General features: G+C 47.2%; 1 protein-coding gene across 1 annotated transcript in view; it reads left to right on the plus strand.

The window, feature by feature from the left end:
• Nucleotides 1-1,792: 1,792 nt before the first annotated feature.
• Nucleotides 1,793-14,127, plus strand: part of neurl1b (neuralized E3 ubiquitin protein ligase 1B) — a 64,004-nt gene continuing 51,669 nt past the window's right edge. Inside the window, exon 1 of the mRNA XM_035410515.1 lies at nucleotides 1,793-2,187. Coding sequence (XP_035266406.1) covers nucleotides 2,085-2,187 — 103 coding nt within the window. The 5' untranslated portion in view covers nucleotides 1,793-2,084. The remainder of the gene's footprint in view (nucleotides 2,188-14,127) is intronic.

The following is a 14,127-nucleotide window of genomic DNA, read 5'->3' on the forward strand; positions in this document are numbered from 1 at the left end:
GTGTTTTAAAGAGCAAAGCTTATATATGATGCCTACCCTGTAAACATAAACTGGCTTATCTAAGACAGATACTGGGGTTATGGTCACCATAGAAGGCCAGCTCAATCAACACAGCTTTGAATAACAAGAAAAATAAATAATTAATCTTCTGCAGAAACACGGACTGTCAAGTTCAGTAATTACTCAAACTAACCTCGTTAAACTCTTGGCGATAGCTTTCAGCATATTTAAAGCATATCACCAGCCCAACATCACTTCTAGTGTATGCTTTAGATTGGCCAAATTTATATGTGAAATGAATTATATTTAGGCTACAGAAGGTTCTGAAGACCAGCTTTACACTTGGTGGTATATTTGGCCATTCCAGAATTTGTGGTCTAAAGCAAGAAAATACACCACAAGTAACTCAAAAGCAGCTTGTGCAATTACACTCAAAGTGGAAGGCTCCTTTTAGCTTTATACTTACATGGTTATATGAGTACACGCAACAAAAAAAACTTATGAGTACGATATAAAAACAATGAGTACTGTGCCTACTGCAGATCCACATACAACTGCCACCTGTCTTCATTTACAGCGTTCAGTATTGTTGTTAGTTACCATAAAACGTCAACTATCGGTAAGAGGAAGCATATTCCCCTTCACTTTGCCGGCTTCACTTCCATGGCTCGCGCGCGCCCTCTGCTGAAGCAGAAAAAATCTATACATTCAACTATTGGTTTTCCGTCTAAAAGCGCGCTGGCACCCCCCAGTGTCTGTGTCAATGTACTTCACAGGTTTATTGCTCTTCGCGTCCGCATTAATAGATTATTAATCCATAATTTAATCACCCTGATATGCGTGTGTGTGTGTGTACAGGTGATTATTACAGTGAACATTACGCCAAATTTATCAACAACCTCATTGAAAATCCTAATTGTTATGGTAAAGGGATGGTAAATGGACTGCATTTATATAGCGCTTTTATCCAAAGCGCTTTACAATTGATGCCTCTCACTCACCAGAGCAGTTAGGGGTTAGGTGTCTTGCTCAGGGACACTTCGACACGCCCAGGGCGGGGATCGAACCGGCAACCCTCCGACTGTCAGACAACCGTTCTTACGTCCTGAGCTATGTCGCTATCTAAAACTCATAAATAGGCTAATCCCCCAGGTGCATCGGTATGATCTAAGACGTACGTGCGCATCATATAATGCACAATAAATACAAATATGTCAGTGTAACACATAAAGCCACACGATACCAGTCTCAAAATAAACAAGTAACCTAGCTGTACATTCACCTACATACATTGATCGGTCGCAGACCTCGGATCAGTGCCGTGCTACTCAAGTGCCACGGTTACCATACTGCTTTATTAAGATTACAGTGCGCGTCTGGTCTAGGAAGGAACCAGCGCGACTGTTTCCTGCTTTTAAGTGAAAATTAAAGTTTTAATAAATCATTTTTGTTAACGAAGGTAATTGTTACACTAAGAATAGGCTATACCATGCTTTCATGCGTATCAGGTAGGCTGCACCATCATGACCCAAATACCGATACCCCTATGACCGTTGCAGGTTCCGCTGTTTACTTTTAAACTGAAGTTAGCTAATAAGTGACAACTGATAGTGGGAAAGCGGGAATTTTTCAAAAATTGTGCGTTGCCCATGTGCAGGCATGTCAACGATAGGCTATTTGCGGGACCCTTTTTGAGCGGTAATACATTCGCTGTGTGAGCAGCTGCGGAATCGGAGATCTGCACACAAGCCGTGCCAAATCCGGCCCCCTGCACGAGCGGGGCGAGTCTATGGCAGCTATTGGACAGTTTTGAGAATGTAGCGGCATCCACGTGTTGTTATTTTTATCATTTAAACAAAGTTCAGGCGGGAGTTTCTGTTGAAAATTGAAATCTTCCTGAATTTTGATGTATTGAAATTATGATAACGGACGAAAGCGACGCGTCGAAGATCCGTTACAGTATATGCGTTGTACGAAGCGCTGAGACGTACGTGTGTTAAGGATCGCCATATTCCACCCATAAAGTAACTCGCGTACATTATAAATTAAGTTAATAGTTTTATTTGAAAAGAAGATCATTTAAAATGGGAAACAGTGAATCTTCCAGCCTGCTGAACCGACCGTCCTTTTGCGAAGTGGCATTTCAGGTCAAAAGAAATCGATGGCAGCATTCCAGCTGCAGAACTGGTGAGTCATTTTTTAATCATTATTATTATTATTATTATTGCACGGTTGCACTATTACTATTATACCAGTTGTTCAGTTACAACGAGTGGGTTGTGTCCGTTTTATGTATCTACACGTGTTTTTGTTTGTTTTGTTTTAATTTATTTAGTTTTATTTGTAACAGACCATGTACAATAATAAACATGAATGTTGTAATTTTATGTATCAGACTTAGCTTAAGATAATGTTAATCTGCAGTCCCTAAACAGGTTGCAGTTAATTACATGAATACATGGATGCATAACATACATACATACAGTATAACAGACAGCCCAAATTCTGTGCGTCGAAAGAGCAGTTTAAGTGCGACTCGTTAGTCATAGGGTATTCTCGCTATGTGCTTTAGTCAGTATTTTGTCTTTGGAGTTTTATGGTTTGCGTTATGAGTTCTATGTGAGTTTCCCTGTGCTGCGGAGTTGTGCGATGTAATTCATTATTTATGTTCTGCCAATGGGCGAGGTTGCAAATGCATTTTATATTCATCGTGCGTCACAGTGCTTCGGTTACTGATGGCACAGATCCGAGGTGTGTCTGTACAGGTAGCTATTGGTTATATAATATTTTCAATACATTTTAGATATATACAATACATAGACCTATTCTTTGACAACTTAAAACTGTGAGTCATTCTGAAACCGCAACCTGTCGAACGTTTTATTTGAAATGTACGCACAATTATCAAAGGCAGGTTGCTATCTCCCGCTCCCAGGTTTGAGGTTTGATCTTTGCTTTGCATTTTGAGTTGTGACTGCACAATGTTCCTGTCTGTGTTCTTGAGCATTAACAAAAATAAAAATAAAAAAAATCAAAGAAGTTGGAATTAAACTGTTGCAGTAATGGGTCTTACAGTGCCCATTGAGTGCTCTGTAGTGTATTCATACTCTGGCCCCTGGGTATGCTGTGCTCACAGGCCCAGAGACAGTGTATCTGAGTATTCAGTTTACTCAAGTAATGTCAAGGGGAACAGTTTAGGTGCAGTGGGGAGCAGTGAGGTGCAGTGGGGAGCAGTAAGAGACAGTGGGGAGATGTGAGGTGCAGTGGAGAGCAGTGAGGTGCAGTGGGGAACAGTGAGGTGCAGTGGGGAGCAGTAAGAGACAGTGGGGAGATGTGAGGTGCAGTGGGGAACAGTGAGGTGCAGTGGGGAGCAGTAAGAGACAGTGGGGAGATGTGAGGTGCAGTGGGGAACAGTGAGGTGCAGTGGAGAGCAGTGAGGTGCAGTGGGGAACAGTGAGGTGCAGTGGGGAGCAGTGAAGTGCAGTGAGGAGCTGTGACTGTCTTGCTTTTCTGGCTGACTTAAAATTTGGCACATATAATGGTTTCTACTGTTCCAGATAAAAATGTGTCTTTGCAAACATGCTGCTGCATAATTGCACAATATTTGGGTAAGTGCAACCCTGGGCATGGGCAAGTAATCATGTTTTAGAAGGAGGGCAGACTGCCCGGAGGGAAGAAGTGGGGGAGAGGGAGAGCTTCCCCAGGCAGCGCTCATGGCGGTTTGACACGCCCGCGCGCTCTGAGTGAGCTTATTCTGCCGCGGCGAACAGGCGGGCGGGGCGACGCCCGGCTGCAGTGCCGCACGAGTCCAGCGCATTCCCGTGCTCTCCCCGCCGTGCGTGCGGATGCCGCAATGTCACGGGAGTGTCGCGAGAGCGCGGTCTGGTGGCCGAGTGTTCGGGTCGGGATGGCGGGAGGCGACGGACGCGGCGGCGTCATCCCAGTGAGGCGCTCCGGCTGTCGCGTGTAAATCTCTCGATAAGGTCTATCTCTCCGGCGCCATCTCCTCCTCCCCCGGGCCGCGAGTCAGCGGAGGCGGGACTTTTTTATTAAAAAGGGATGAACGCCCAATACGATTTCTCACTGTCTTCAGAATGAAATGCACGCCTGACCGTTGTGTAGAAGATAAGAGCGCCTTAATTCTGACTTCTGGAGACATGCTCAGCGGGTCGTTATTTTCATGGCCTGCCGGTGCCCTGTTTTGGTGTCCGCACGGTTTCCTCGCATGTGATGTGTTACGTCACACGGAGTGGGAGGTCAGTCCTGAGGTCCTCGGCCTCCCCCAAAAACAGAACGGCGTCTCCAGGTTGGTCCCCGCGGGCGAGGAGCCCAGCGTCCCGCTGAACCGTCTTGCTTTTCGGGAAGTGTGAATTTCCTGTGGGGGTTTAGGACAGGGTTGTCCATGAAGCATATTGTGACAATTGTTTGTGTAATGCGCTATATAAATAAATTTTGATTTGATTTGATGTATGTGCTGTGCTATAATTCTTACCCGGTTTCACCCTGTATCTCTGGGCATTCAGTTTTGGATTTTAACACCCCCCCTGTTTGCTTTAGCCCAATGGGGGTCTGCTTATGGACGGGGGCAAATCCGGGGGTGTGGAGATGTGGCAGATCGGGTGGCGGGGCGCAGGACGGGGCTCCTGCCAGGCAGGAAGAGGGGGCCCTGCGCTGCCAAAGACGGGCGACCCCCCGCAACCCCGCTGCGTCTCTTCCAGGAAGCCTCGCCGGGGGGTGGGGGGGGGCTTGTTTTTCCCAGGGCCTTGTGGGTGACAGGGGGAGCGCGGGGGGCGCGGTGGGGAAGGAATGCAGTCTGGTTCTGCTCAAATGCCGCGACCGGCAAATAGCAGGGTGCCTGTGACCCCGCGACCTCCGCTCTGCGCACACCGCGAAGAGCGCTTCACCTCACTGTACGGATGTCCCCATACCATAGCCACACCTTACCTAACTGTCCCGCTATACCACAACACCTATTACATTACATTACATAACAAAGCATAATGACGAGAACCGGCCATTCAGCTCAACAATGCTCACCTTTTTCCTGACTAAATTAGTGCTCTGATTACCTATAGACTAGATAGTATCGAACACCGTATCAAGCCTAGTCTTGAAAATCCCCAGAGTTTCTGCCTCTACTACATGGCACATTGCATTAGATTACATTTCATTATGGGCATTCAGCAGATGCTCTTATCCAGAGCAACATAACTGAACTCCTACATTTTTTACATAGTAGCAATAATACAGTTGGATGTGTATTGAAGCAATCCAGGTTAAGTGCCTTGCTCAAGGTTATGACTCACCATACCACTGAATGTGACCGTACCACCTCACAAACACCAGGGCAGGCAGCCCTCTTAAGCTGGTACATAATTAACACTCACTGAGAAAAAAGGTTCCATGGGGAAAAATAATTCTAGAGAATTTTTCATTTGAGGTGTTTTCATTCAGACAACAGGGAACAGATGGTACCTTACTCCATGTTTCTGATTGGGCAAGGCAGCAAGCCACCCTCTAAAACAGGGCTGCCCAATCCCATTCCTGGAGATCTACCACCTGAAGGTTTTCATTTCGACCCTAATTTGGCACACCTGATTCTCTGATTAGCAACTCAATGAAATTGCTTGCTGTTGAATGAGGTTCACTTGGTTTAAGGTCGGTGCGAACTCCAGGAACAGCATTAGGCAGCCCTGGTCTAAACCATCAACAAAAAAGTCAGCCTGAGCTACATGCTCAAATTGAATATTCCAGGAAATGAAGGGTTGACATTGTTTGACCGGTGCTCTTAAAATAGTCTTGTAAGAGGATAAACAATATGCTTCGCCATTAAGAGGTTTTTACAAGCCGTCTGGCGGATTTCATTGCTTTGCAAGTGCTGGTAACTGAAACCATGGAAACGCATTTCTTTGGACATGGCATCCAGCATGAACTAAAAAAATAAAACACCATATGGGGATTTTTTGATGAAAGAGCTGAAATCACAGCGAGCAGGATTCAATGTCGACAGCTGTCAGGCCACTGGACCGTCGGCTCGGTACGTGACCACTGGAAACGCAAGCGTGCCCCGGTCGTGGACACACGGACAACACTGCCCTCTTACTCTCTGGCTGACTGTTCAGGGAAAATGGCCGAGCTCAGTGCAGAGTACATGGAGCCTTTGAACTTGTTGTTCGATGTTTACTGGCATATTCTGTCTTTTATTGCAAATTGTTTTGTCTTTACACTCAGTTATCGCAGCTAAGGTGGTACAATGAAAGAGTGAAGTCAACAGGGCCTGTAATGTGCTGCTTGTTTAAATTGCCATAGAGGTTAAATTGAATTTCCTGCTGAACTCCCACTTCAATTCAAAGGACAACCGAAGGGCATTGCCCTTGATGCTTTATTTGATAATGGGAAAAAAAAATGAATGCAGTAAAGTAGACATTTTAAGCGGTGCCAGTCATGAGAAATTAATGTCATTGCCTGTCAGTGCCAAGTGCAGCCAGTAGAGGGCAGTCTGGCGAGGAAAAGGCATTGCATGGCCCTTGTCGATTCTGAGGAACATCATCCATGCTGGCCTATACTCGTCTGTGTTCAGACACGTGCTTATTCAGCCACGCATTTGTTCAGCGGCATTTCAAAAGAAGCTTTTCAAAGTATTCTATTTTGGGTGTTTGGGGGGGGAGGGGGGGCGGGTGCCCAGCCCAGCCCAGTCTGAGGTCAGAGGTCGAAGGTGAAGGAGCCGCCCGGCGGAATGGCAGCGCGCTTTTGAAAGAGGAGAATTCCCGGCTGACGCGAGAAGCAGGTGTGCGTGGAGCTAGCGCCGCGCGCTACGCTCGGAACTCGGCGTTCGCTCCGCGGTCGCAGATGCACTTTAAAGCCTCGTGGCATGGCCCCCTGTTTGGAACGGTTGCGTAACAGCCATGTTTACAACAAACGGTCGAATATTTCCATTTGGTTATGTAACGGCGATGCTCGCCATAGGTGTCCATTTGATAGGTGTCCAACACCTCTGTTGGTACTGGAATAAGCATACAGCGTAGATTCTGAACAGAATGGGTGGAGGTGAGGGAGGAGGTTTGTAGGATAAGTGGATATGAGTAGGGGGGGAATCAGCTGGAATATGGTTATGCCAGTCTGTGCCATTGTAATAACCATAATGGCAGTTTGGCTCTGTCATGGGCGCTAACTGGGCCCGGTGAAATTGGTCCACGGATGCCAGCGAAGCAGCACCGGCTCAGCCAGACCCATTTCAAATAGAAAACTGACATTGAAACCCACATGAATAATTAAAATGTCTGTCCTGTACAGCAGCCATTTTCCTGATCAACTGACCTTAGACACGGACCGCATGTACAGGAGCAGTCAGGACCACAGCAAAGGAAATCAATCCCTGGTAATGACATAACATTAATGGGAATCTTATCAAATGAATAACGTTTTGCTTACCGTCACTAAAGTAGATGTTAAAGCAGTGTATGCTCCTGTATAGAGGCCGTGCTTTAGAATGGAGATCCGTTGGATGATCTTGTCATCGGCTTGTTTGACTTGATCCACCACCTTCTTGAATTTCATCCCGCCCCCTTCCCCCTCCCTGTTTTTTGGGAGAATGAGGTGCTTCACTAAAACAAACAGAGCCAACCTCAGACCCGTGGGTGCCGTACAGGCTCTTGTTTTGTCTGTCCTCGTTAATCTGCGTACGTTTGGACGAGTGAACGCAGATAGCGAGGGTCCTTTCTGGAGCAAGTGGGGGTGTGGCAGGCGTGTAAAAGATTTACTCTCTGCACACTCACAGCCAGAACTGTGACCCCCCACCTCACCAGCCAGCAAGAGAATATCTACATGTGCCATAGACTTCCCTCAAAGCAACCAAGCTGAGGTGCTACTATAGCAAATAATATTTAAGGTAAATTTAATGGTGCGGTACTCGCTTATGAGAAAATATTCTATTATTTAAAACATCACCTTTCGGCCATCCTGGCCTTCATGAGATTAGTTGAGATGGTGTTTTTAATATTAAAATACATCTACATTTTCTGACGATCAATTCTCATACCTTTTATATTACCTACGGTTTGAGAAATTTGTCATATGGGACTACTTGGAATTAGTGTCTCCTCTAATATTCTGTTGTATGAATGCACTGCATGAGGCCAAACAGGGTGTGTAAATAGGACACCCAAGCTAAGCATGTGGCTGAGAGCCTTGATAGCTTCCTAGGTTGGAACTGGGACTGATGGTGGTATCCATGGAGATGGGCAGTGTGTGTGCGTGTCTGTCTGGGGTGTGACATCATAATGGCGAGCCGTGACTCTTGAGCCAGTCGGGGAAATTGGTGCAATAGCTCTGCTGCGTTTTCGCTGGTCGAGGGGAGTTCCCTCCAAGGTGTTGCTTTTTGTTTTTGTTTTTGTGGTAGGAGTTAAAATGGCAGGTGGAACCCTCGCTGGAATCAGTGGGGCTGGTTGTGCTGTGACTCATTTGCCTGCCAGGGAAATGAGTGTGCGGTGGTAACAGTGATACCGAGTGTGGAGGTTACACCGGACGGTTCCCTCGCCAACCGTGGGAAAGGGTGTAGGTCCCTGGAGGATTATCAACATGTGGAAATACAGGCTTGACACTCTGAGTCATTGCCAGGTTTTCTGTGTTTTCAGATTCTGCACATAAAATGGGTAAATAATAATCTCTTGCACAATGCATCTCTCTCTCTCTCTCTCTCTCTCTCTCTCTCTCTCTCTCTCTCTCTCTCTCTCTCTCTCTCTCTCTCTCTCTCTCTCTCTCTCTCTCTCTCTCTCTCTCTCTCTCTCTCTCTCTCTCTCTCTCTCTCTCTCTCTCTCTCTCTCTCTCTCTCTCTCTCTCTCTCTCTCTCACTCTCGCTCTCACCCCAGGCGGCCTCAACGAGGTGCTACCATTGCCTCCTTAAACAAGGCACTTAGCCTGAAATGCTTCAGAAAATATCCGGATATATGAATGGCTTGCACATAAGAATGTAATCTGTATAAGATACTCTGTATAAGAGCGTCTGCCAAAAAATCGGAATGCATGGTGGCTATCTATCTGATCGCTTATACTATCATAAGACCTTATCGGCTGACGTTCCAGCTGTGCTCCAAGCTTAGCCGTTTTGTCGTCAGCCATTGTTCTGACACGCTGAGCGTCTGCTCAGTGTGGGAAGGATGACCGGTTTGATTAACTTTTGAAGCCAAATCCATTATTTATATCCGTCAGCTTCTAAATCTGTCAACTCCTGTGCGCGTCTTTGGAGAGGGCTCGTGCACGAGCTCATTCACGTCCTCCAGACACACACCTAGCAGTTCTGATACGGGTTTTTCTCAGCATAACGTACACGTCCAAAGACCAAATTAAGATCAGCGCAAGCACTCATTTTCACTTTTTTTTGTCAACCACAATTATGATAAATCATATCTTAAAGCATGCACAACATGCTAGTGATAAAGTTTGAGAAAACTGGCCTAAGTGCCACCTATTTTTCACAAGCAAGCTGTTGCATATCATAGTCTGGCTAAACTCAGAAATACACATTTACATGCTGAATTATGACATTTAGCAAGCTCTGTTCTCTAGAGTGACACATTTTTGCAGGCAATCCATTTACATCCCTGGAAATATTTTACTGAAACAATTTAGGTTAAGAACCTTGGAAAGTTTTAGTTTTGCAAGCCCAGTTCCCTAACCATTATACTACACTGCTGCCCCCCTGCAGACAAAGAAGAATTCTGAGCCAAAATGTAGGAGCCCTCCATTAGCGCCCCTTCCCCCTGCAGAGGAGGGCCGTTGTGAAATACCTCTGTTCAGTATCACAATCTATTGTCCCTTACTGAAGGTCTATGAGGCTAAATCAGAACAAATACACGGGCTGCGTCCAATAAAAATGGGCCAACTGAAAGTGTTCCTGGCCTACACTAAATGACACAAATATTTTGGTAGGGGTATGAACGTATGTTTATTCCCTGTACGCGGTGAAGCACTGGTGTGTACAGAGTTCCCTTAGTGCAGCTCTGCTGCAGTCTGGATTTCTAAACTGTTTATATTTGCCCCTGGGGGAGGTGAGGGGAGGGGGAGAAAGAAAAGTCGAGGTTGATGTTAGTTCACCTCAGTGTTCAGGAATTCAGGTGATTGAGTGTTTGAGCGTTTGTTAGACCCCCCCAAATGTGACAGTGAAAGAAAACAGTGAGAAAGAGATAGATTGTGTAGCATGTTGGAAAGGTGCCCTTCGTCCCCACAAAGCCCCTTCCCATGATGCCGTTCTCCCAGCTAAGGAAGCGTCCTGTTGCACAGAGGCTCCTGGCTGGTCCTTAGCCAGCAGCATGCTTTGACCTTCGCCCCCCTCCATCTTCAGTAGAACCCCGCCCCCCCCAGGCGGAGCTGGGCTGATGTCAGAGCGCTCTGTCCCAGCGTGAGGAAAGAGGTCCAGGAAGACCCCAGATTAAACCGTGCCAAAACAGGGAAGCACCTGACTGGGGCCGTCCCGCGGGGAATAAACGGGAAACAATCACAGGGGCTTGGAGAAAAGGATACTGTTTGTGTGCTTCTTCTTCTTCATATTCAATCATCAAACAAAGAATAGTCATGAACTTGAGTTACTTTAATTGCAAACCAATAGCTTTTGTAAGCCATAACACTATGTAGCTATGCAAGAATGTGCAGCTACGTAGCTCCTAATGGTATTACCCCCCTGAGTAGATTTCAAGCCATGTTATTCAAATGAACTGTAAGTAGCTGTGATATGTGCAGAGCTCTCACGTCCAAGTTTGAGTATTCATAAGGCTGAGTGGTAACCAGAGGGAGTGGCACTGGCGATTGTTCACAAATCGTGTATTTATGATGCAATCTGATTGGCCGAGAATCGGCTGCGCTGTCGTCAAGGAGGCGGGGCCGAGGCGCTGCAGCAGAAACACGCTGTCATGTTCCTGTTTTTGTTTTTGGCCGCGCCTTCGAGCGCCTAGCGCGTGTGCCAGATAAAACCCGGCGGCCAAATTATCCTCGCATCAGAACATCTGCGAAAGCCATCTGCGCCCCTCCTCCAGCGGGGGGGGGGGTTTCTGCGGCCGCTGGCCGGCTCGCGGGGTATCGTCCGCGCGCTCCGATCGGGCGCTGATAGCAGGGTTCAGGGAGAGGTTCAGCTTTCGGGGAGCACAGGCGATCAGTAGAGGCCTGTGGAGGTTTTCATAGCTCTCTCTGTGTTTCTCCCTGTCTTGCGTTTGTTTGGGAATGGGGAACTTCAGTATTCGTTTGACTTCACTTCCGTCGCATTTACTCTGAGTGACTGGGATGTAAACAGGGCTGGGTGTGGGGGTCTGGGGGAGATAAGACAGGGAATTATAAGCAAACAGCATGTTGAGGGATTCAGATTGGAGGGGAGCATATCTGTCTGTCGGCTATGTTTCTGATATTTAGACGCTCCACCGTGCCCTCCACTCCCCTGGGCCTCTTCCTGTGGATAAGAAAGGAGAGGAGAAGAGGGGAGAAGAGAGGAGGGCAGCCTGCTTTCCCCGTATGCATCATTTCTGGTCTGGCCAATTTTAAGTGTTTGAGATAAGGGACCACCTCTCTCATAGGTCTATATATGTATATCAGCTCGTACATGTGTACATACACAAAATGCACAGGGCACTATATATGATAGGTATATGTTAGGGATGGGAACGAGTAATGTATTGATCAATTACTTGTCGGATACGTGCCTAGACAATCCTTTAAATTTTCTCATAAAGGCTATGCATGTACAACTAGGCTATGTGTTGGAACTTAGCTTCATTTATTAATTTATCGTATAATAGCTGATGTAATAAAGAAGGAACGCCTTAAAATAGAGAATATTTCTTCATCTAATATGACCAGAATTAAGCAAATATAAATGTTGAAACGCAAGTTTTAATTGCAATTATGCTTTTTGTTGGTAAGCTGTTTAGAAGTGGGATAGTGTCCGAAGTGACATTATTTTCCCGAACACATTTTCATTTTATTTATCGAGTCAGACCGATGCGCATTTAGAATGCTGATTGAACTTTTGCAGGTGCTACTCCGTAGTTGGGCGCATATGGAAAAATAACACGTCCAAGCCAATCAGAATTGAGTATTCAACCAAGCTGTTGTGTATTGGTTCTGTGGGTGTGCAACATTAGCGAGTAGAAAATAAAATTATTTGTATCATATTCATATCTCACACTGACTGTGTTTATTGACACAAGTATTAAGACATTATAATTGAAAATCTTGGGTACTGAGGTCACCTGGCCACCTCAGTGAGGTGTTTATTTTCTGTAGTGGTGCCACCCCAGACAGCAAGCGATTCCGAGCCAGATCTGCGCCAAGTCCGGCCCGGCAGTGAATCCGGCCCAGATCCGGCCCTCGCTTGCTGTCTGGGACCCGGCCAAGGCGTGTTCTAAAAACAGATTCTTCCCCATACTAGGAATGGATTTGGATTTGAGTGCATTATGCGATCCCTCGATCTGTGAAATAACTGAAAATCATCGTCCACGAGGGATATGTGTGTTTATATTATCAGTATCTTGCATACTTGCAACTTGTAGGCTATCTGCCAAAATTAGAATTCTCAGGAAAAAAACTGCTTCTATATTTAGCATTATGGTTTTATCGTTTGAGTTATTTTTTTTTTTTTAGTTTTTGAGAATTTGTTTACGTGTAAAAGAGATATCCCAAAATTGGGACGTGAAGCGACGTGAACGATGCGTATGAACACACACGCACCTGTGAGTGTGGCGCTCGGCGCGTGGCTAGTGCGGGTCACAGGTGACGAGCAGACGAGCCCGTGCTCGTAAAGTACACCCTGTGCCTGCAGCACGGGGTGTCAGGGAGCCGCGGGGGAAACTGGATACACGCGCAGGAAGGAAGTTCCCTTATTTTCAGCCTCCAAAAATACCCCCCCCTGGCTCTCTCACCCCGGTCCAGCAAATCTGCACTCCCACTCACCTCACCCCCCCCCCTCCAGGAAATGTCCTGCACGTGTCAGAGACAGACCCCCGGGGAGAGTCTCGGGGTGGGGGGTAAGGCAGAAGCGGGCGAAGGTGAAATCGGCCGCTCGGGCGTCTGTAGGGCTCCGTGACGCGCCCACGCTCGTTCCCACCAAACAAAAGATGTCACCCTTCTCCCCGCGCGCGAGGGACTCCGAGCGGAACAGCTCCTGCTCGGCGGGAGATAATGGCCGACTCCGCAGCGCGTAATTAGCTCCTAATGGAGGGTACCAAACCCGCCTCCGGCAATCTGGGCCCTGACAGCATGTGCACGGGGGGGAGGGGGGTGGGGGGGAGGCGCTGTTTCCATGACACTCTCTGCTAGGAGCTTCAGAGCACTGTTTGGTTTGGTGGTAGCGGTTGGAGTGTGAGTGATGGTGGGGAGGAGGGAGGAGGGTCAGGTGGCAGGGGAATGCTGGGAGAAGGAGTTTCGTGTGATGCGAGAAGGCTCCTTTGCGCTGAGATGGGGGCCCAGGCTGGGTCCTGTGGGGTGAAGCCGTTTGTCTGTCCGTGCTGATAAATGTCTGTCTGCAGGGGTTTTTCCCAGGGCATCAGGGGATCCGTGGCCTGTAACAGAGCTTAATGTTGGTGCACTGCATCTCACACAGGTTGTGAGGTTCAGGCTTGCTATAACTGATATGTGTGCGTATGTGTGTCTATGTGTATCATATGCTCATATTCGTATGTGTGAAAGTTTGCTCTGTGTGTGTCATGCACATAATGTTGTTCTGTCTCGGCAAATGTACTGGAAAACCTCTACAAAAACACGTGCGGAAGGCAGCAGCCTGTGTCAAGCAGGAGATCCATCATCTTGCTCTGTTACCCTGGGTGTCAGTCTCAAGTAACATCTTGTCTAGGACTAATGCTTGCCACACACACACACACACACACACACATAAAGCGCGCACACTCACGGACACACACACACAGACACATGTTCTGACACACACACACAGACACACACATGCACACACATACACACACACACACTCTCTCTCTCTCTCTCTCTCTCTCTCACACACGCAACACATGCATGCAGCACCACTCCCACCCAAAGTTAGCAGCCGCAGTGTTGGGGGGCACAATTAAGGGAAAAATCTCTGTCGCAGTTTCCTTTCCTGTCTGCGATGTCTTTCCCCCTGGGCTGCTTTGC

Source organism: Anguilla anguilla, chromosome 3 (genome assembly GCF_013347855.1).
Source record: "Anguilla anguilla isolate fAngAng1 chromosome 3, fAngAng1.pri, whole genome shotgun sequence".
NCBI classification, from domain to species: Eukaryota; Metazoa; Chordata; class Actinopteri; order Anguilliformes; family Anguillidae; genus Anguilla; species Anguilla anguilla.